The sequence below is a fragment of the Alligator mississippiensis genome, chromosome 4 (assembly GCF_030867095.1).
Source record: "Alligator mississippiensis isolate rAllMis1 chromosome 4, rAllMis1, whole genome shotgun sequence".
Taxonomy (NCBI): Eukaryota; Metazoa; Chordata; order Crocodylia; family Alligatoridae; genus Alligator; species Alligator mississippiensis.
Genome location: NC_081827.1, coordinates 100,569,473 through 100,590,000, shown reverse-complemented (window position 1 = coordinate 100,590,000; position 20,528 = coordinate 100,569,473). Strand labels below are relative to the sequence as shown.

The following is a 20,528-nucleotide window of genomic DNA, read 5'->3' as shown; positions in this document are numbered from 1 at the left end:
GGGGCTTCCACCCCCTCCTCTCCATGCTGCCTTCCCTCAAGAATTCTGCTCCTCTGTCCCCTTCACCTTCATTGCTTCTTCCCATGCACCTAAGTTCCCATACCTCACCTCCCCAGCCTCTGATCCTGCGTGCTCCCCACTCAGGACCCCGTGTCTTCCTGCTCCTCACTTTTCCTTCTCTGCAGGTACAGTACCTGTCTGCACTCTCAGATACAAATCTGAGTTCTGCATGGGTGACACTCACCTCCCCTCTTATGGATCTGGCCTTGGTTTGTAAAGCTGGGTGGCTGGGGGGTGGAGGGTGGGGGGAGTACTTTCTTTATGTGATGCTTTCCTGATTTTTTTGGTTTGTGCCTTTATTTCTGAGCAGGCCTTACAGTTCTGGACTAAAGGCTCTGGCAGCAGAAGGCAGAGCAAAGCTGTGAGAAACTAAGAGGGGTGGGAACAAGGGCAAGACTTATCCTGTTGTAAATGGGAGAAGTGCCACATTTCTGCCTGGCACTGACAGACAGATAGATGCACATATCCCACAAGTCTTTCTCCCAGAAGCTACTGTTAATCCTCTTCTTGACAGCTGACAGAATATTCTGCATGAAGATTTCTATATCTTTCCTGTCTCACTGCCACTTGCCTCTGAAAGAAATCTTAGGCTGGTCATCTCATCTCCCCTCAGACTCCAACAGGGTGACTGTTCTGGGGATAAGCATAGTAACTGAGCAGCTGACTTTTTGGGCTCTGCGTAAAATATGCTCCAGCGCTCTGTAGTTCATAAGCGTTGGCTGTGTGGTGCTGATGGCTGGTGCCATAAGGAGCTCAGAGGGAAGAGTCATTGCTTCTCTCTTGTTAGGGATTTTACAGGATTTGTATCACATGGGAGTTTTCTGAATCCCTCTTCCTGCACCCTTCATGATTAGGGCATTCGTTGTCTGTCTGGCATTTGCCAGGCTCTCTCCTGCCTTCTGTTCAGGAGCCTCTTCTCCCTCAGCTGTGAGACTTGAGTTTCTTAAGTCAATGTATTTTACTCATGTGGATTTTCCTTCCTCTCTCTCTCTCTCTCTTTCCTCCCTTTTCACATCTTTCTCTTTTCTGTTCTTTCTTCTCTCCCTTTTTCTATTCCTCTTCCCATTCTCCCATTTCCTTTCATTCTTGATTTTATCTGTCGTTGGCTTTGCTCTTTCTCTCATTTTCCAGCTATTACAAGCCAGAGGCCTCAGGATGTCATTCTAGTGCTCAACTCCCCCTTTTTAATTTCCAGTTTAAATCTTTATTTTTGTACCATAGTTTATGGCAGCCCCTTGTGGGACAGCGTCATGCTGACTCCACTTCTCACCCTCAACTTGTTGCCTTTGCTTTAAAACCTGTATTTTGGAATATCCCGTCTGAAGCTCGTGCCAGCACCCCTTGGAGGCAGGCAGACGCTCAAGTCTGTGTCTGACTTGCTGCAGGGGTGTAACCCACACCCTACAATCACCCTTTGCCCACAAGATTTGCATTTGCCTTTTTAGTGTCACAGCGACCCCTGCTGGGCAGAAGAAAGCACAACAGCTATAAGCTCCCTCTGCCACTCCAACTTCTCAGTTTTGGGCCCCTGTGCCTGATTTACTGTAGGGTCCTTCCCTGCTCTATAACAGAGCCTGCCATTGGGGAAGGCAGTCAAACCATGCTTGTCACCAGCAGACAAACAGAGAATCCCTGTCTCTCTCCAAAGAGCATCTGCCTTTATGCCTGCTATGTGGAGGAAGGAGGAAGGGTTGAGCCCTTGTAGGGTGATATGCACATAGACGCCTCACAGTAATAAATCCAAGACCAGTGAGGGTGAAAGAGGCAAAAGTGCTGCCTGGGACATCTGTGAGGATTTTGTCTGCTCTAAACAGGAGATGCCAGCCTGTGCTTCTGGGAGTGGGTTGTTTGCTTCATAGCTGTGTCTGAGGACGCTATGTTGTAACTCCTCAATAAATCTCACAGATTGTTACTTCTTGTCTCCGCGCCTTTCTGCCACAGGAGTCTGGTGCTCCTGGGAAGGGTCTGGGTACTAGGAATAAGGACCAAGATGTTAATGATGCAGAGGCATTATAACTCCTTTCAGCCCTGATCGGGAATGGCAGGCAAGGCAGGAGGTATCTGTGATAAGAGTCTCCGCACAGAGAACCCTGTGGGACATCCCAGCACAAATGGGACTAGGCTAGACTGTGAATAAAATTCACAAAGCAGACAGGATGGGAAAGTTGTTTGCTGGGTGCAGCTCATATTAACCCTTTCCCCCGTAAATGGGTTGTGTTCCCTATTACCTGCCTATTCCATAGTTTCATAGTTTCTAGTGTTGGAAGGGACCTGACCAGATCATCAAGTCTGACCCCCTGTCCTGGGCAGGAACGAGTGCTGGGATCATAACACCCCAACCAGATATCTATCCAACCTCCTTTTGAAGACCACCAAGGTAGGGGAGAGCACCACCTCCCTTGGGAGCCCATTCCAGAGCCTGGCAGCCCTGACTGTAAAGTAATGCTTCTTGATATCAATTCTGAACCTGCTCTCAATCAATTTGTGGCTGTTATTCCTTGTTATCCCAGGTGGTGCCTGGGGGAACAGAGCCTCACCTATTTTCTGCTGGTCCCCCCAGGTGAGTTTATAGATGGCCACCAGATCCCCTCTCAGTCTTCTCTTGTGGAGGCTGAATAGATTCAAGCCTTTTAGTGTATCTTCGTAGGGCCTGCCCTGCTGCCCTCTGACCATGCGAGTGGCCCTCCTCTGGACCCTCTCAGTGCTAGCCACATCCCTCTTGAAGTGTGGTGCCCAGAACTGGATGCAGTACTCCAACTGCAGCCTGACCAGTGCCGCATAGAGGGGAAGGATCACCTCCCTGGACCTGCTTGTGATTCATCTGTAGATGCACGACAAGGTGCGGTTAGCCTTACTGACTGCTTCCTCACATTGGCGACTCATGTCCACCCTGGAATCAACAATGACTCCAAGATCCCTTTCAGCCACTGTGTTGTTGAGAAGGGTGTTCCCCAGCCCATAGGTGTGTTGCTGGTTCCTTCTCCCTAGATGCTGCACCTTGCACTTGTCTGCATTGAATTCCATCTTATTCTCATCCACCCACCTCTATAACCTGTCTAGATCTAGCTGGATTCTGTCCCTCCCCTCCAGTGTGCCCATCTTGCCCCACATCTTTGTGTCATCAGTGAATCTGGACAGTGTGCTTTCCACGCCCACTTCCAAGTCACTGACAAAGATGTTGAATAGCACAGGCCTGAGGACCGAGCTCTGGGGACTCCACTGCCCACATCTCTCCAGGTCGAAAATGACCTGTCCACCACCACTTTCTGGGTATGAGCATAGAGCCAATTTGCCACCCATCTGACTGTGTAGGCATCAATGCCACAGTTGCCTAGTTATTTTATGAGAATGGAGTGAGAAAGAGTGTCAAAGGCCTTCTTGAAGTCCAGGTAGACAACATCCACCTCAACACCCGTATCCAAGGACTTTGTGACCTGGTCGTAAAAGGAAACAAGGTTAGTCAGGCAGGATCTGCCTGCAGTGAACCTGTGTTGGTTGCCCCTAAGCATTACCTCCCATGCTGGGCCTCTGCAGACGTGTTCCTTGATAATTTTCTTAAAGGTCTTCCCAAGAATCGAGGTGAGCCTAACTGGCCTATAGTTACCCAGGTCCTCCCTTCTCCCCTTCTTGTAAATGGGGACCACATTGGCCCTTTTCCAGTCCCCTGGGACCTGGCCAGAGCACCACAAGCACTCATACAGCTGTGCCAGGGGCCCTGCTATGACCTCCGCCAATTCCCTTAGTACCCTCGGATGAAGAGCATTCAGACCTGGTGATTTATACACGTCCAGTCCCTTCAAGAGTTCCCTAACTAGATTGTCCCTGACCCTAGGCATGGCATCGTGTGCTCTGAGCCTGTCCGTAATCCTAGTGGGGGAGTTGTCCCGGTCCTTGCTCAGAAATATGGAGGCAAAGAACCTCCTGTCATCTCCTGGTCTTAACCAGGAATAGTTACTGAACACTCACTGTCCTCCAGTTTGAGGTGTGGAAAGGGAAGCTCTCCTGGACCCTAGATAAAATGGCAGAGAATTTCTTACAGTCAAAGGGAGCCTGGCCACACCATACTTTACTGTCTGTGTGGCATTTTCTAAGTATGTGCAACAGGGTCGATGGGAGAAGCTCTTCCTGTTGAGGCTCACACCACAATAATGACCACTGTCTGAGCACCTACTTAGAAGACCAGATGTCCAGAGTGGACCCAGGATGTAGATGGGAGGGAGATGACTGTCTTCATTAGATGAGAAGGAGGTGGCTTTCTCCTTGAGGTTTGCACCCTAATCCATTCCTATAAAGTTGCTGCACGTGGAATTCAGGGCAGAAAGATGCAGTCTTTACCCAGGAAAAGTTAAACAGAGAAAGGAAATGTAGAGCAAAAAATAATCCATTTTATTTCCAGTTCTAGAGAGTGGCCCATAATATTTCTTTATAAATACATAGCAATCACCATCTAAAGTACCCAGTCCGCGACCTCTCCCCTCATTCATTGCCCAGTTGGGCTCTGAGGATGGAACTGAAGGAAGATCTTTGTGTTAAAAGTATTTAATTAATTCACAGCACTGGGAAGGAGGCTTCTCAGATGGCCAGGAACTCTGCCTGAAGGAGTCCAACTGCAGCAAAAGAGGGCGGTGCTATTACAGGAGAGATGCAGCAACACACAAGGGCATAGCGATGGTCTCCTGACCTGAGGCACTGATACATAACAGTTGCACAGCTGAACCCTAGCCACATGCTCTAGCTAAGAAAAGCAGCAATTAGTATGGGAAGGAGGTGTAAGGCAAGGGGGAAGGGGAAAGAGAAGGATGAATGACAGGAAGGGACAGAGAGAAGCAGATTGTTTTCAGTTATGGGGATCTCAGCTCTAGCTACATCAGTATGATTTTCTTTCGGCAAGTGTTCCAGCATTGGGATGGGGAATGAATCATGGAGTTCGCCCATGCCTTCCCCACCAGTAACTTAACCAGAAAACATCTGTCCAGGAACCCTAGGAACCTATGCTCCCTTGCCCCCCCTGCAGAATGCACCATAGCCCTGGCTCTTTGTGTGCTTTACCTTAATAAAAAAATGGACATTTCTTGAGAAGAGCAGGGGGGACTTCTGGTACTTCTCCTTAGTTTTCCTCTGCTACATATTATTTTTGAGTTCACACTGAAGGCTGCAGGCCTCCCAACCCTGACAACACTTTGAAATAACGTCTCTTTCCCAACACTGGAGATAAAATGACCAGTGTCAAGAGGAGATAATGGATGGGGAAGGCACAGGCAGACACTTCTCAGCTCATCGTCTGCTTCATCCAGCCCAGCACCTGCGTAATCCTGGTGTAGACCCCGTAATAATTTGGACGGGCACATCCTAGCCCCCAGCTCACCAGGCCAGCTAGAAACCACCTCTCATTGGGCTCCTTGCAGACAAGGGGACCTCCAGAATCGCCCTGGAGAGGAAAAAGGAAAGAAAGGGCAATCAGGTTCCTACAGTGATGGTGCTGGAGAACAATGACCTTACAACCTTTTTGACAATGCATTACCCTTTCTTCCTTTCCTGGTCAGGCCCCATTGAGTAGCTACAATCCACTGCTCCATCCCAGTACCTGAGGTGTCTGCAGCATCTACCACAGAGATTTGTACCTCAGGCAGAGAGGTGCACCAGAGAACAAGAAACCAAAGGCTTATGAGAACTGATGTTAGCTGCTAGTACATCCTTGAGAGTGTGGGTCCTACTTCTCCAGTCAGCTATTAGATGCTTTCTATCTTACATTTATTCCTCCAGTCAGTGCAAAGTCCCCAGGAGGAAACAGGCTGGAGCAAGTCCACGAGAGTCTTTGAAGCTGACAAATTTGAACTGGATCCTACAACGAGTGGGACCAGTCGCAATGATTGGGGAATGTAGAATAATGAAGGAAAAGGCAGTTGCATTTGATGTAAGGTAGGGTCTGGGATTGGGAGGAATGACGGGAACCTCCTCCAAAAGAATGAGGTGGGGATTGTTGCTCAAAAGGAATGTAAAGAAGGAGCTAAGAGCGAGGATATAATGGGCTGGAATGAAAGAGGGAACATTGAAGCTGTATTTCTGTCACCAGCAATCCTAAATACAGTGCAGACACCGAGGAAAAAGTGAATAAACTTCCTGAGGGGGTTGGTGTGGCTCTTGTAAGGCTACATCACCAAGATGTAGTCTCCTGGGAGACTGGACATCACCCTAAGGAACTGAGAAGACAAATTTCTGCTCTCTAACTGGAGGGTGAGGATGGGGAGAGTTAGGTGGCTGACAGTTGGGGTGGAGGGGTTATTCTACTCATCAGCTCTTGCCATTGTCAGGTCCCTTATTTAAGGCTATGGAGCATGTTCTGCCAGAAGGAACCTCCTCCCATCCCTCACCCGCAGGATGCTAGGCAATCCTGTCATATGGTGGGAGCACCCTATGTCTCCTCAGTCACCTGGCAGGCATCCTTCTTGCCCTTGTGGTAGCCAGCACACAGCATTCTGGGAGAGATCTTGTAGTGATAGGTCTCGCTGCAGATGTCCTGCTGGATCAGCTGCACATCTACCTTCTGCAAGACGTTACTGATGTGGCCTGGGTGCAAAACACAAGACTGGCATGTGAGTAGCAGATGAGCCTTCCTGTTATCTCCCTAAACCACTGCACATGTCCTGACTCTCTCTGTCTCCAGTTTGTCCAAAAAGCTGCCATGCAACTCATCTTCCTGTCCTCCACTTGCATTCATTGTTCCCCTCTCCCTGAACCCAACATGGGCTTTTCATCTTTTAGGGTCAGTTCAAGCTCCTCCCTCCCCAACAAAGCTCTGTATGGCGGGCTGTATTTAACATCACTGTACACCTGGTGGGGCATGCAGGGAACAGAGCTGTCTGGATAATGACAATTCCATTTTGCAGCAGCTTCTGAGGTTTTGAAATTTATTTTGGCTCCACGTGGCCTGGGAAGGCGGTGGAGACTCCGTTTCAAGACCCTGCTCCACTTGATTCAGAGCAAAGTTTTCCAGTCAAGGTTGTGATAAATAAGGAGTAGAATCTCTCTGACAAAAGCTTTGGTAGACAATAGGGTGGATTTGTACCTTATAGACTAACTCAGTCAGGGATCTGTAGTAGGAGTTTTTGTGAGCCCAAGCTCTCGTCATTGGATGCTGTTTTTTGTGAAATTTCTAAATCTCTGTCAGTATTCCAATTAGCTCTATTCAGGAGACATCAGAGCAGGTGGGAGGGTGAAACTTTATGCTGGCATTTCTGTGTCCTGGAGTGACCATTTCACCAGGGACAAAGGTTGTGATGGTTCTACAGAGCTGCATTAGCCCCTGAATGAGAGAAATCCATTGGTGCAGAAACACATTTGGGCCAATGTGGCCCTTCCCCTTCTCAGTCCTCTTACCTTAGGTTTCCCGAATTCTTCTCCACCCTCTCTCATTATGGATCTCCATTTGCTTTTCTTGCCCTCTGCTCCATTTCTTCCCCCGTACCGCCCTTTCTGCTGCAAGCATCTCATCATGTGTTTAGAATAGTTCCAGACTTTGTACCCTGCAAAGGAGCTTCCTTTCCTCCTTACCATTCCCTTCACAAAGCTGCCCTACCTGACAGTGATCAGTTCTCTAACATCATCCTCTCATTACCTTCTGAGTTGTTTCCCTGTTTTTCATATCTCTCTTTCTAAATTAAACTGTGAACTCTTTAACAAGGAGTTTGGGCCACCCTTGTGATCCGCTATACATGGAGACAGTACTTTTAAACTAAATGGAGTTGCACCTGCCTACAAGAGGTCTAAATTTGGACCTTTTCTTCAGAGAAGATTTCCCTGTCAGAGAATTATACCTAGTAAGTGTAAAAGCCCTTTTCCTGTAGATCACCTACTCTGTTCCCTCTGTTCCCTACTCTGTCCAGAGCTCTTTCCTGCCCAGGGCAGGGGGTTGGACTCAACGACTTACTGAGGTCCCTTCTGACCCTAACATCTACGAATTTATGAATGTTAGGGTTGGTTCTTACTATATATTTGCTAGAGTTTTGTCCAAACTAATTTCACACGTTAAATGATGGGGGCCTCCTTTCTTACAAAGGGATGAATGATTTAAAATACCTCTGTTTTAGGATGCTTAGCTTAAAACACCCCAAAGAGACCTAAATTTCAGAAACTGCACAGATACTGGCCTCTGAAAATCAGATCTCTTTAAAGCATCTTAATTTGGGTGCCCAAAATCACTAGTTAATTCTGAAATCTTAAATCAAGGTTTCTGCTACTTCTCATGGAAGACTATTCTATTGTTGGGAAGGGTTATGTTTGTAAAACTCTGTGAATACACATGGTTCTTCACATGGGTCTGCAAAAATAATGATGCTAAGAAAAGATCCTCCATGCTCTACTTGCTGATCAAAGACCCCTTAATGGGTCTTCAGTCCAAAACCCTCCTGCTGAGATCAGTTCTAGAGCAGGACACCTGTGCACTTCAATACTCCTTCTCTTTTGTACATTTATGAGTTTAATCTGCAAGCCCAGATAATTATAATCTCATATCTGTCCTGAATCTTGTGCTATTGTGATGCTGCATCCATTTGCAATGATTTTGTTTGATAAAATGTGATGATGCACTAGGGGGAGCTAAAAGGTACCTGTTGCAACATAGATTGAGGCTGTGTTGTATAATATTAATTGGAAGAAAAGACACAAGTCTATATGTTCTCCATTTATGTTTCATGGGTCTCAGAGTTGGAATGTTCTTTGACTTTACTCAAGGGAACTTGTTCCAGATCCTTGCAGCAACACTATTCCACACTGGAGCAATGTGATGCCACACTGTCATGACTGGGACTGTCTCAGCATTGAAGTGGTATTTATTTATTTAGGAGACTTTCTTTATAGTACAATTGTTTAACCTGTCCTTTTATATGGATGTGAATCCTGGATGCTGCCAAAGGCAAATGGAAAAAGGCTGCAAGTGGTTGAAAACAAGGTGCTAAGGAAAGTATTTGGTGCCATATAAAAAAATGGAGTATGGAGATGTAATCAAGAGCTTGTGAACCTGGGGGTTACAAAAGACCCGATGTCTTGAGCAAGATACGTGTGTAGAGAATGAAATGGTCAGGGCATATCGTGAAAACTGATGAAAGAAAGCATGTGAGGCAGATTGTAGAAGCTGAGGTAGAGGGTATCTGATTTCTAGACAAACCAAGGCAATGATAGGAAAATAACATTACGACCTGATCTGCAAGGGGCATGTGAAGATGTGACAATGTCGAAGGAGACTGCACAGGACAGGAGGAGACAGATGTCTGTAGTTAAGGTGGTTATAGGCCCTTAAGGCCTGTGAGACCAGAGACAGACAGCATGAGAGGAGACTTTCAATGTGAGTTGGGCATCTAGCTGCCCTCTGTGCCTTTAATATTATGCCCATAAATTAGTTCTCAAGCAAAGCTGGGAGGCTGCCATTGTGGCATTATAGCATGTTGCTATACAGGTTGGAGGGAGGATTCCCCCAAATATTCCATCTGTCACCTAGTGCAGGCCCATTCAAACTTTTAGAGCTAAAGGGTTAAATTAAGAGTGAGGTTATTTACAGAAGGCCATGCTGTGATACATTCTTAGGAAGTCTGAAAGCTCCTGACTACAAGGCCTTCTGTGCCCTACTTCTTGATTCTGCTACAGAGAAATAGAGCCAAGCTCAGGAGAGATAAAAAGGGCTTATCTACACTATGGGAGCAGTGAGTCCTGGCCAGGACAGGCCTGAGTATGCCCTTCCCGCCTGCACCCACAAGTATACCCTAGCTCCAGAAGGATGCTCATGTGGCTGTCCACATATATCTGTTTCAGGCTTTTCTTGAGTCTCCAGTGTCCCTGTCTGTCCTCCTGTATTTTGTGCCTGCAACCAGGCCCTGTACAATACAAAACCCTCATTTTTCCAGAGATCATAAAGAAGGATGCTGTATTCAGTTCATGGACTGGGTTGTGCCCAGCCCTAACCTTGAGGAGTATAGAGCGAGGTCAGCAAATGCCCTGCAACATACCTCCTTCTTTGAGGGCCCCCCATCCAGTGATCCAGCAACGGAGACCAGGTTCAAAAAGGTGGGTGCGGGCAGGCAGGCATATAGGCCGGATGAAGGGTGAAATGATAACTGGGTGGTCTAACTGGAGCAAGGCCACATCGTAGTCATGGCTGTCCTCCTCATAGTATGGGTGCAGGAGGAGGCGATTCACTTTGAAGGACACCTCATTGTAGCTGCTGGTGTTCTGGAAGTACTTGCCCAAGTAGACAGTCCAGATGGATGGGGAAGCCAGTCTAGGAGTGCAGGGGAGAAAAACATTTGCTTTGATGAGGAAGATAGACAAGGCATAGAGCCTTGCAAAGGAGAATGATAGAGAAGAAGAGGAAGGAGAGGGTCAGAAAATCAGAAATGCGAAAATAAAAAAAAAAAGGAACATGGGGAAGATCGCTGGGGAAGCTGAGTCCCCTGTATTTTCAGTGTTCCTGAGAGGGACAGGGCTATTAATGATGGCCACCAGGGGTAAGCATTGGGTGGATGGGATCTGAGTAAGACTCCTCCCTACTATAGTTTTTCCCCCAGCTCTCTGCTATGGTCCTGTCCCCATCACAGGCACAGGCATCTCCATTTGGACTTCCCAGAGCACTATTGAGCTGAGTTTGTCCTTCATACAAAACTCTGTGGTCATTGTGTACCACAACTAGGATAAAGCTAAGGCCCAAACGGCTCATGTCCGTGGTACTTTGAAAGCCCTCTGATGCCAATTTCCTGCCCAACATTCCTCCTGTATCACTTACCTTTCATCATGGAAGCAGTGGGCAGCTGAGACCACCCAACGGTCAGCAATGAGTGTTCCACCACAAATATGGCGTCCACGGATCTGCAGGCTAGCCTGCCACGGCCACTCCCCTTCTAGAGTGTCGATGCCACCCACGATCCGGTTTAATGAGGTTTGTAATCCACAGTCTAAGGAGAAGGAATTATGAAAGGCATCTACGATGTGGTGGAGGAGAAGACATCACCACACATCATATCAGACCCTCTCTTTTGCTTTACTGACTTCCCAGTTCTCTGTTTATGCCCTGCCATCTTTGCCTCACACGCAGTGGGGGGCATGTTCTACACAGTCAACAGCTATGCTAGTGAGAATTCCCATTTGAGGTTTATCCTGATGATTGTCACAGGAAAGTGTAATCACTCTGCATTATCTTCCCTGTCCAGATATGTCCAATTGGCTATGCTGGGATGCAAGGACTCTGAGCTTCCTCTCAGCAGTGCCTGTTTAGGGCTGGCTCATGTTCTATCAGTGGGAGCCTTCTCAAGCTGGTGCCACATTACTGGCCACCAAGACTCCAACAAGTGCCAACCTGAACATTAGTTGAATGAGCTTCCTTCCTGTTTGGTAATGGGACCTCCCCCTAGCAGTGCTTGGCAGAATGCCCTGACTTTGTGTAAGGCAACATTAGTCCTTCCTCACCACAGTTGTTCTCATCAGACAGGTCCTTGCAATCTGCAACCAAGTCACACTCAGGGTTGGGTTTCTTCACACAGGACCCATCTGCACATTGGTAGGTGAATGACCCGCAGGGAACATCTGCAAGGATGTAAGTGGAAGGAAGAGTCAGGGGGAGAGCTAAGTGAGAAGAGGAGTTTATTCAGTGGAGGATGTGGGAGAAATCTCAGCCTTCTGCCTTGGTGAATCCCTAAACCAAAAAAATGGCAGATTTGGCTGGTGGCTGGACTTCATTTCCCAGCAGCCCCTGCCCGGGTTTCCATGGAGACTTTAAGAGAGGTGGGGCCATAACGGCACAGGGTTGGGGTTTCCATGGAGATTGGCCCCAGCAGTACTGGCAGCGCAAGCAGATGGGCACGGAGCTGCTCTGGGGCTAGGGCTGGGATCTTGCAGCGGTGCCAGTGTGGTCCGGAGCTGGGGCAGAGCTGCAATTCGCTGCCCGCATGCCCCTGCCTGGAGTGTGCGGGCAGCAGATTGCAGCTCTGCCCCAGCTCTGGATCACGCTGTCACTGCTGCAAGATCCCAGCCCAGAACCTCTTCCCACCCAGTCGCACCCTTCCAGCAATGCTGGGGCCAGTCTCCATGTACACCCTGGTCCTGTGCTGTCACGGCTCCACCACTCCTGGGATCTCATGGAAACTGGCCGTAGTGATGCAGGCAGGGGCTACTGGGAAATGGAGTTTACTGCAGGCCCAGTCTGGCTTGTGGGCCAGAATTTGCTCACCCCTGCCCTAAACTCATAGCATAAAGCTTCCTATCTAGGGCTGCTTTAGAAATACCACAGTGTTTTGTGTTTGGTTCAGAGAGAAAATATAGCTATCAGTTCTGTGGTGTTTACTGGCAGCCACTGTCATTTATTGGGAGCTCAGAGTAGAAGGTTATCAATAGCTCAAGTAAGATGGTAGGGTATGCATTTTAGAAGAGAACCTTGTTGCAACCCCAGGGACCTTCCTGCCCTACCTTCATGGCACTGCTCCTCGTCGCTCCCGTTGACACAGTCCAGGCGACCGTCACAGACCTTTGTGAAATCTATGCAGGTGCTGTCTTCCTGACACTGGAATGTTGCAGAGCACACTACCAAAGCACAAGAAGGAAATAGGAGGGTTTCAGAAGAGAATGGCAAGTTGCAGCCTCTTTTCTCAATGCAACACCCACCATTAGTGACAAGTAGATTCTAACTGAAAAGTTATACGACATTTACTTAGCAGGAGAAAGGGACTTGAATTATATAGGGTATTAAGAGACTATCCTGCTTTGCTTCTGGAATCCTGGCAAAAAACTGGATCTCACCCTCGTCACCCATTTGTGCCCATCACAAAGCCCTTTTTTTCTAACTGAGACTGATCATTTGTAGTTAAGAGAAGATAGGAGAGGACTGAGCACCGGAAATAAAGAGCGTTAGCAGAGCACTGTTATGGTGTCATAAAAAATATGGGCATGTGTTTATACCTGCACGCCCATACCGCACAGTAAATATGGCAACTTACACTGACTTGAGTATAAATTTGATACTATATCATGCAGGTATCAAATTTACACCCAATTAGTTACTGTGCAGTAACACACATGTAGACTCCTTTCTGCACAGTAACACTGTGTGTGTGGACCAACTTGGGACTAACTTTAGTCCCAGGTGATTCCACACACAGCATTAATGCACATTAATGCCTGCATGTGTAGACACCGGCCTATTTCTGTTTATTGTGAAGTAATTTACTGCACAGTAAATTTAAGCTGGAGTAAATGCATGTGTAGACATGCCCAGAGTGTTGCGCCCCAGGCCTCAGTGCTGTGCAAGGACTAGTGTTTAATACAGTTGTCAATGATCAGGGGACAGGGAGGTGGCAAAATACGCAAGGGCCACCACACTGTCTGGGTGAGTCGAGACTAGAGAAGACTGGAAGAGCAGAAGCCCCTGACAGGACTGGGGGATAGGCAATGTACAAATCAGGTAAAGCCAGTTGCTAATGCATGCAAAGCAGTGAATGTAGGAAGGAATGATTTGAACTACTTTTACATTTAACTGGATTTTAAACTCACTAACAGAGCATGGAAGAAAGGCCTGTGTGTCATTGGGAATGGCTCAGTGGAAGTCTCTAGTCATAGCACAGCAGGGCTTAGAAAGGTAGATGGGCAGGTACTAACAGACAATCCCACTGCAATGAATTGAAGGGGAAATGGAACCTACCACTCAGCAGCTGAGGCACAGTTACCGTTTGTCTGCTTGCTTTTACTCCACAGTAAGTGAAAGCTTAACTGGGGTAACTTAGCCCTGTTTCATTTAGGGGTAAGCTTCCTGGTTTAGCTGTCACTTTCTGTGGGGTAATACCTGATAATTACAGTGCATCAGCTGCATCATAGTAAGTACTTGCCCCTATTTACTCTTTGTATATTGACTGTTTCTGTTAGAATGTAAGAAGCACAGGAATAAGAGCAATGCAAAAAATATTATTATGATGCCTTTATAAAAAAAGTGGGGCACCATTTGATAGAAACTCAATTTGCTCAGGGAACTCAAGGGCAGGATCCCCTGGGAAGCCAGGCTGAGGGGGAGAGGAGTCCAGGAGAACTGGTTGTACTTGAAAGAAGTCTTACTGAGAGTGCAGGAACAAACCATCCCAATATTCAGGAAGACTAGTAAGTATGGCAGAAGATCTGCTTGGCTTAGTAGGGAACTCTTCAGTAAACTAAATAAAAAAAAGGAAACTTAGAAGAAGTGGAAACTTGGACAAATAAGTAGGGAAGAATATAAGAGCAATGCTCAGGCACACATGAATGAAGTCAGGAAAGCCAAAGCACAATTGGAGTTGCAGCTAGCAAGAGATGTGAATGGTAACAAGAGGAGTTTCTACAAATATGGCAGTAGAAAGTGGAGGATCAGGAACAGTGTGGGTCCCTTACTGAGGAGGCAACCTTGTGACAGAGGATGCAGAAAAGGCTGATGTACTTAGTGCCTATTTCTCCTCAGTCTTCACAGGCAAGGTCAGCTCCCAGACTACTGAACTGGGCAGCACAGTTCGGGAGGAGGTGAGCAACCAACAGTGGTGAAAGAACAGTTTAGGGATTATTTAGAAAAGCTGGACATATAGAAGTCCATAGGGTCAGATGGAATTCACCCGAGGGTGATAAGGGAGTTGGCTGATGTAATTGCAGAGTTGCTGACCATTATCTTTGAAAACTCACAGTGGTCAGGAGAGGTCCCAGATGATTGGAAAAGGGCAAACCTAGTGCTTATATTTAAGGAAAGGAAAAAGGAGGGTCTAAGGAATTACAGACCAGTCAGCCACACCTCAGTCCTTGGAAAAATCGTGGAGCAGATCCCCGAGGAATCCATTTCTAAGCACTTGAAGGAGAAGAAAGTGATTAGGAGCAGTCAGCATAGATTCACCAAGGGCAAGTCATGCCTGACCAACCTGATTGCCTTTTATGATGAGATGACTGGCTCTGAGGATGCAGGGAGACCAGTGGATGTGGTGTACCTTGATCTTAGCAAGGCTTTTGCTATGGTCTCCCACAACATTCTCACAGGCAAGCTGAGGGAGTACGGGCTGTATGAATGGACTGTAAGTTGATAGAAAACTGTCTGAAGCATCGGGCTCAGAGAGTAGTAATCAATGGCTCAAAGTCTAGTTGGCAGCTGGTATCAAGTGGAGTGCCCCAGGGGTCAGTCCTGGGGCCAGTTTTGTTCAATGTCTTCATCAATGTCTGGGAAGATGGCATAGAGTGCACCCTCAGCAAGTTTGCAGATGACAGCAAGTTGGGAGAGTAGTAGATACACTGGAAGGTAGGGCTAGGATTCAGAGTGACCTCAACAAGTTGGAGGATTGGGCCAAAAGAAATTTCATGAGGTTCAACACGGACAAGTGCAAAGTCCTGTATTTAGGATGAAACAATCCCATGCACCAGTACAGGCTGGGGGCTGACTGGCTGGGCAGCAGCTCTGCAGAAAAGAACCTGGGGGTTACAGTGGACAATAAGATGAATATGAGCCAGCAGTGTGCCCTTGTTGCAAAGAAGGTTAATGACATACTGGGCTGCATTGGTAGGTGTGTTGTCAGTAGGTCAAGGGAAGTGATTCTTCCCCTCTATTCAGCACTCATGAGGCCACATCTGGAGTACTATGTTCAGTTTGGGCCCTCCAACTATAGAAAAAATGTGGACAAATTGGAGAAAGTCCACTGGAGGGAACAAAAATGGTTTGGGGCTGGAGTACATAACTCACGTAACTTCTGAGGAGAGACTGAGAGAACTGGGCTTATTTAGTCTGGAGAAGAGAAGACTGAGGGGGGATTTAATAGCAGCCTTCAACTACCTGAATGGTGGTTCAAAAGAGGATGGAACTGGACTGTTCTTAGTGGTGGCAGATGACAGAACAAAGAGCAATGGTCTCAAGTTGCAGCAAGGGAAGTTTAGGTTGGAAAGTAGGTAGAATTTTCTCACCAGAAGGGTAGTAAAACACTGGAACAGCTTTCCCAGAGACGTTGTGCAATCTTTGTCCTTGAAGATTTTTAGCACACAGCTAGAAAAATGCTTTGGCTGGGGTGATCTAGTCAGGGATGGTCCTGCTTTGAGCAGGGGGTTGGATTAGATGTCCTTCTGAAGTCCCTTCCTACCCTAATTTTCTATGATTCTATGAAACATAGGACTCTGGTTTAGCCATCCCATGTCATAATTCTGGGGCAATGCCAGAAAACCACAAAGCCACTACACAATCTTTCTTCAGTTCTTTACTTCAAAACCATCTTTGTTACAATGCTGGCAAAATACTCAACAATGGCTCAGTGAGCAGTGACTATACAGTATCTTATAGCTAACACAATTGCTCATGGTTACCTCTTGCTTGCCACTGCCTGTTTTCTTAGCTACCTGTTGTCTTTTATCTGATACTTAAGACTTCAAGCTCTTTCTGGCAGGAACTGTTTTCTTATAGTGTGTGTGTGCATGCATCTATGTGTACAGTGCCAAACACAATGGGGCTGAGATCTCTAAACCTTGTCTCAATAACATTATTAGTTATGTGATAATTAAATAGAAAGAGGTCAGGTGATTAGAGGCATTGAGTAACTTGAGGCAATGTGAATAGAGATATAAAAGACGGAGATGGTTTAATTTTGACATAAGACTATTAAGAGGGCACACAATAGGCAAACATGATAACAAACTCCCCGGAGAAGGGAAATCAAGCAGTTCCTATTTACTCTTTTTAAAAATACAAGAACAAAGGCTCATTTGTGGAAACTGAAAGTGAATGCACTTAATACTGAAAAATCCTTTTAAAAAATTCCAATTCATAATTAACCCATGGAACTTACTGCCACAAGATATCCCTAAGGCCAAGAGCTTAACAGGATTCAAGAAAGAATCAGACATTTATGTGGATAATGAGACTATCTACAGCAACATTAGGCCTTAAAGAACTCTATTAAGGACATATTCTCTCATGCTTAAAGGTAGAAACCAAGCACTAACCAATGGCTTTAGAAAGAAATGTCTGCCATGGACATGCTATTCCATAATATTCCATGATACGGTGTCCTTCCTCAAAGCATTTGGTGCTGGCATTGTCAGACCCAGGAGATTGGATTGGATGGGCCTTGGATCGGATCCAGTGTTTGTGCTCCTATGAGTATAGAGTTCTGAGCCTCATACGAGACCTTAGAACAGCGGGGAGGAAGTGTTTAGTGCCAGGACTAATACTCACTGGCAGTGCTGCCTACAGGCAGGATGGCCCAATAAACTGAATATGGGATTAGGAGCCAAGAACTCCTGAGTTGTAGAGCAAGTTCTGCCTATGGCTGCCTGGGTGGCCTTGGTTTAATAACCTGAGCTCACTGTCTGTTTGCTTCCTTCATCTGTAATAATTCGAACACTGATAATACCCACCCCATGGGGCAGCCCTGTGACTTAATGAGAAAAGATTTGTCAATGTTCTGCAAATACAAAAAGCTTCACTGTGCCACATACATCATGGGCAGCCAAGGCTCTAGCTGATGGGCTGATTGGCTTGGGTTGTAGTGCAGGCGATGGGCCGAGCCATGTGGGAGGTCATGCCTTTGCTCCTTGCTAGCGAGTCAATTGACTGTGGAGTAAAGTCTGGAGTAAATCCCTCCATAGCAGTCATGTTGTGTGTCAATTCACAGCGACTGCCTTCTGGCTGTGGGAGAAGAAGTTTCTGTGCATGATATCATGGATTTAACTCCTGACTGAGCTGCAGGCTGTCACCAGGCAAATGCCTGTGTTACTTTCACACACTTGACTGGTGTAGCCAGGTCTCCCAAAGGTTTCCATTTTCCCCCAGACTTTTCCCTGAGAGACCTGGGTGCCAGGCTCTGTGCAGAAGGGAGTCAAACTGAGCTGCAGATCCCTGAGGAGAGGAGAGATGGGAGCAGGGAGGTGGGAACAGTGGATCACTCACCGCAGTTCCTCTCATCCAGTCCATTGGGACAGTCCTTGATCCCGTCACATGCTGGGACACACAGGCCATTCACAGAGCAGAGAAACTCCCTGGGACAGGCTGAAAAATCACAAGGGAATGTTAAGTCCCCAGTGCCAGGGACCTTCCTAAAGCAAGATACTGTGACTTGAGAGCGGAGTGTGAATCTATGAGCTTTCTAACCACAACTGCACTGCCAGCATAGGCACACAGCATGCCCTGGGTACAGTCCCCAAATGAGCAAACAGACCTGAGCTGTGCAACAGGGGCATGGTTATTTTGTCTTCCATGTGTGTCATATGACAGGAGCCAGGAAATCGCCCTCACGCCAGCACTGCGCCTGTCCCACTGTGCCCCTGGCTGGCTGGGAAATATAGAATAGATTCCCTGGGGGCTTTTACAGAATCCTAGTCAGGATCTCACATCTGCAGATTTCCAAGGTAAGCAGGAGACAGTTGTCACTAAGAACTTTTGTGATCAAAACACAACCATTTAATGTGAAAATAAACTAAGCCATTTCATCTAATGCCAAGGCCAGCTCCATAATAGAGACACGGAGATGAACTCTCTGGTGTGTGTATGTTCAGTGCTTTGATATCTGTGCAAGTGGTGTGAGTAATTGAATGCTTTGTGCTGGGATCTCTAAATGAGATTATGCATGTGTATAGTGCATGTATGTGGGTGTGTGCATGTGCACTTTTGTCCATGACACAGGGTGGCTTGTGCACCTGTATGCACAAGAGGCATATGTGTATGTGTGTGTGTGTGTGTGCCTGTGTGTCATGACACAAGTCAGGGATATAAGAAAGATTTTGAATGGCTGTGAAAGATGCTTTGCACCTCACAGTGTGTCACGATGATGTGAGAAGCCATATGCTTACGATCTGACTGGTTGTATAGGTTGTAGGCAGCCTGCATGCCAGGTCCAGTCAAGGAGATCTGAGAGATGAAGCTGATGGTGATGCCAGCAGAGGACACTACTGGAATCCTTTCAGCGTAAGCTTGCAGGGTCCGCAGGCCACACAACCTGACAAGGAAACACACCAAGCATGGTATCTTAGGGTGAGGTTGAAGGGGAAGAAAGTAGCCTTTGAGGGCAAAGCAGCACTGGTTTGGTTGGTTTTGTAGTACTTTGGGAATGGCAATTGCTCTGAAGGGAAGAGAACCTCAAGGATTCAAATAACTGAGATGGGGAAACATTCTCAATATGTTTTGAGGATGTAAGTTAAAGATAGAGAAAAGAGTAAGGAAACCCTTGGGAACACAAAATAACCTGGTCAGCATGTAGGGGATTCAGCACCATGCTTGGTTCTCCACTGCCCCACCACTAAACAGCTGAGCAGATAGAGCCTCTCCAGTGACAGAAGTGGTGTCTCCCTGAATTAACACTGGTGTAACTGGGGTAGAAACCACCCCCAAAAGAGCAAAGAAAAGGAAACATGTGATAGGAGCAGCCATAGAGATGGGCAGAGTCAAAGGAAAGTAAAGGAGAGATTCTAGGAAGAGATGGTAAGAGTCTGGAGTGCAGGCTGTGGCAAAGGCCATTTGAAGTTAGTGAAGGGCGGGTATGCAATAGTTCTGCATGTGCAACACTGAAAAGGTTTGGGGATAACACCTTGCAGTTGGGTACAGAAGAGAGGCATAGGGAGAGAACTGGAGAAATGGGTTCAAAAGGGTCACACAGGAATGGGCCCAGATTCTGCCCTTAGTTACTACAGTAAAAGTCCAGCATGCCACCATGGGCTTTGGAGGTTCTCATAGTAATAACTCCTATCTGGGTATAGCCCCCATATTTATACAGATTTTGCTACTCCCCCTTGTTCTAAAGGCTTTTGATTTTGAAATAAGAGCTAAATAGAAAGATGAAATAGGGATAGAGGAGTGAAAAGGTGCAGGCAAAGGAGAATGATAAATGGAGGGTATGTTGGTGAGATGGGGAAAACCAGGAAGGTTTCAGTGGATAGTGAAACAACTCTTATGCCAGTAGTGGTGCATCTGAGTTCATCACTGACCTAATGTCCACTGATTTCAAGGAGTTCTAGATCAAGCCCAGAGACAGTGAGGTGGCTGAGGCCTTCATGAGCAGGTGAGATGAAGTCTATGAGGTAGGCTAGAAAAAGGCCAGGGGTGGATCCAGAGAAAGAAGATATTTTGAACAGGATTCTGCAAGAAGTGTAGAACCAGCTGAAAGGCTTTGAGAAGGAGGATGCTGTGCCCATGCTTCTGTGTACAAGGGAAAGCAGACAGCAACTTCCAGTAGATGAAGGCATGTGGGCTTAGGGAGGCCTCAAAAAAGGAAGTCACTACAGTCAAAGCAGGAGGATATGGAGCCTGGGTGGCAGCTCTCTGCGGAGGTGGATTCAAGGCAATGGCAGACACAGACAATATTGCAGAGGTGGTGATAGGCAGATTTGCAAACACTGGAGATGTGGGAGGATGCCAAGGTTACACACAGAGGAGGAAACTAGGAAGTCTGATTCAAACAATGAAATAAAGAAGGCAGGTTGATAATGAAGCTGGAGACTGCTGAGGATGTTTCCCCTGATCT

At 46.9% G+C, this 20,528-nt stretch overlaps 2 protein-coding genes across 3 annotated transcripts in view; one reads left to right on the top strand and one right to left on the bottom strand.

The window, feature by feature from the left end:
- Window positions 1-1,972, top strand: part of KCTD17 (potassium channel tetramerization domain containing 17) — a 9,674-nt gene extending 7,702 nt beyond the window's left edge. For both annotated transcript variants that reach the window (XR_002090926.2, XM_014606421.3), the window contains one exon: window positions 1-1,972. This exon is cut by the window's left edge. The gene's annotated coding sequence lies outside the window, so the exon portion shown is untranslated.
- A 2,453-nt stretch (window positions 1,973-4,425) lies between these two features.
- The window catches only part of TMPRSS6 (transmembrane serine protease 6), a 40,016-nt gene continuing 23,913 nt past the window's right edge, over window positions 4,426-20,528 (bottom strand). Inside the window, exons 11-18 of the mRNA XM_059726417.1 lie at window positions 18,862-19,007; window positions 17,963-18,061; window positions 12,508-12,621; window positions 11,512-11,628; window positions 10,832-11,000; window positions 10,059-10,330; window positions 6,491-6,627; window positions 4,426-5,488 (exon numbers count right to left, since the gene is read on the bottom strand). Of these exons, the coding sequence (XP_059582400.1) occupies window positions 5,330-5,488; window positions 6,491-6,627; window positions 10,059-10,330; window positions 10,832-11,000; window positions 11,512-11,628; window positions 12,508-12,621; window positions 17,963-18,061; window positions 18,862-19,007 (1,213 nt within the window). The 3' untranslated portion in view covers window positions 4,426-5,329. The remainder of the gene's footprint in view (window positions 5,489-6,490; window positions 6,628-10,058; window positions 10,331-10,831; window positions 11,001-11,511; window positions 11,629-12,507; window positions 12,622-17,962; window positions 18,062-18,861; window positions 19,008-20,528) is intronic.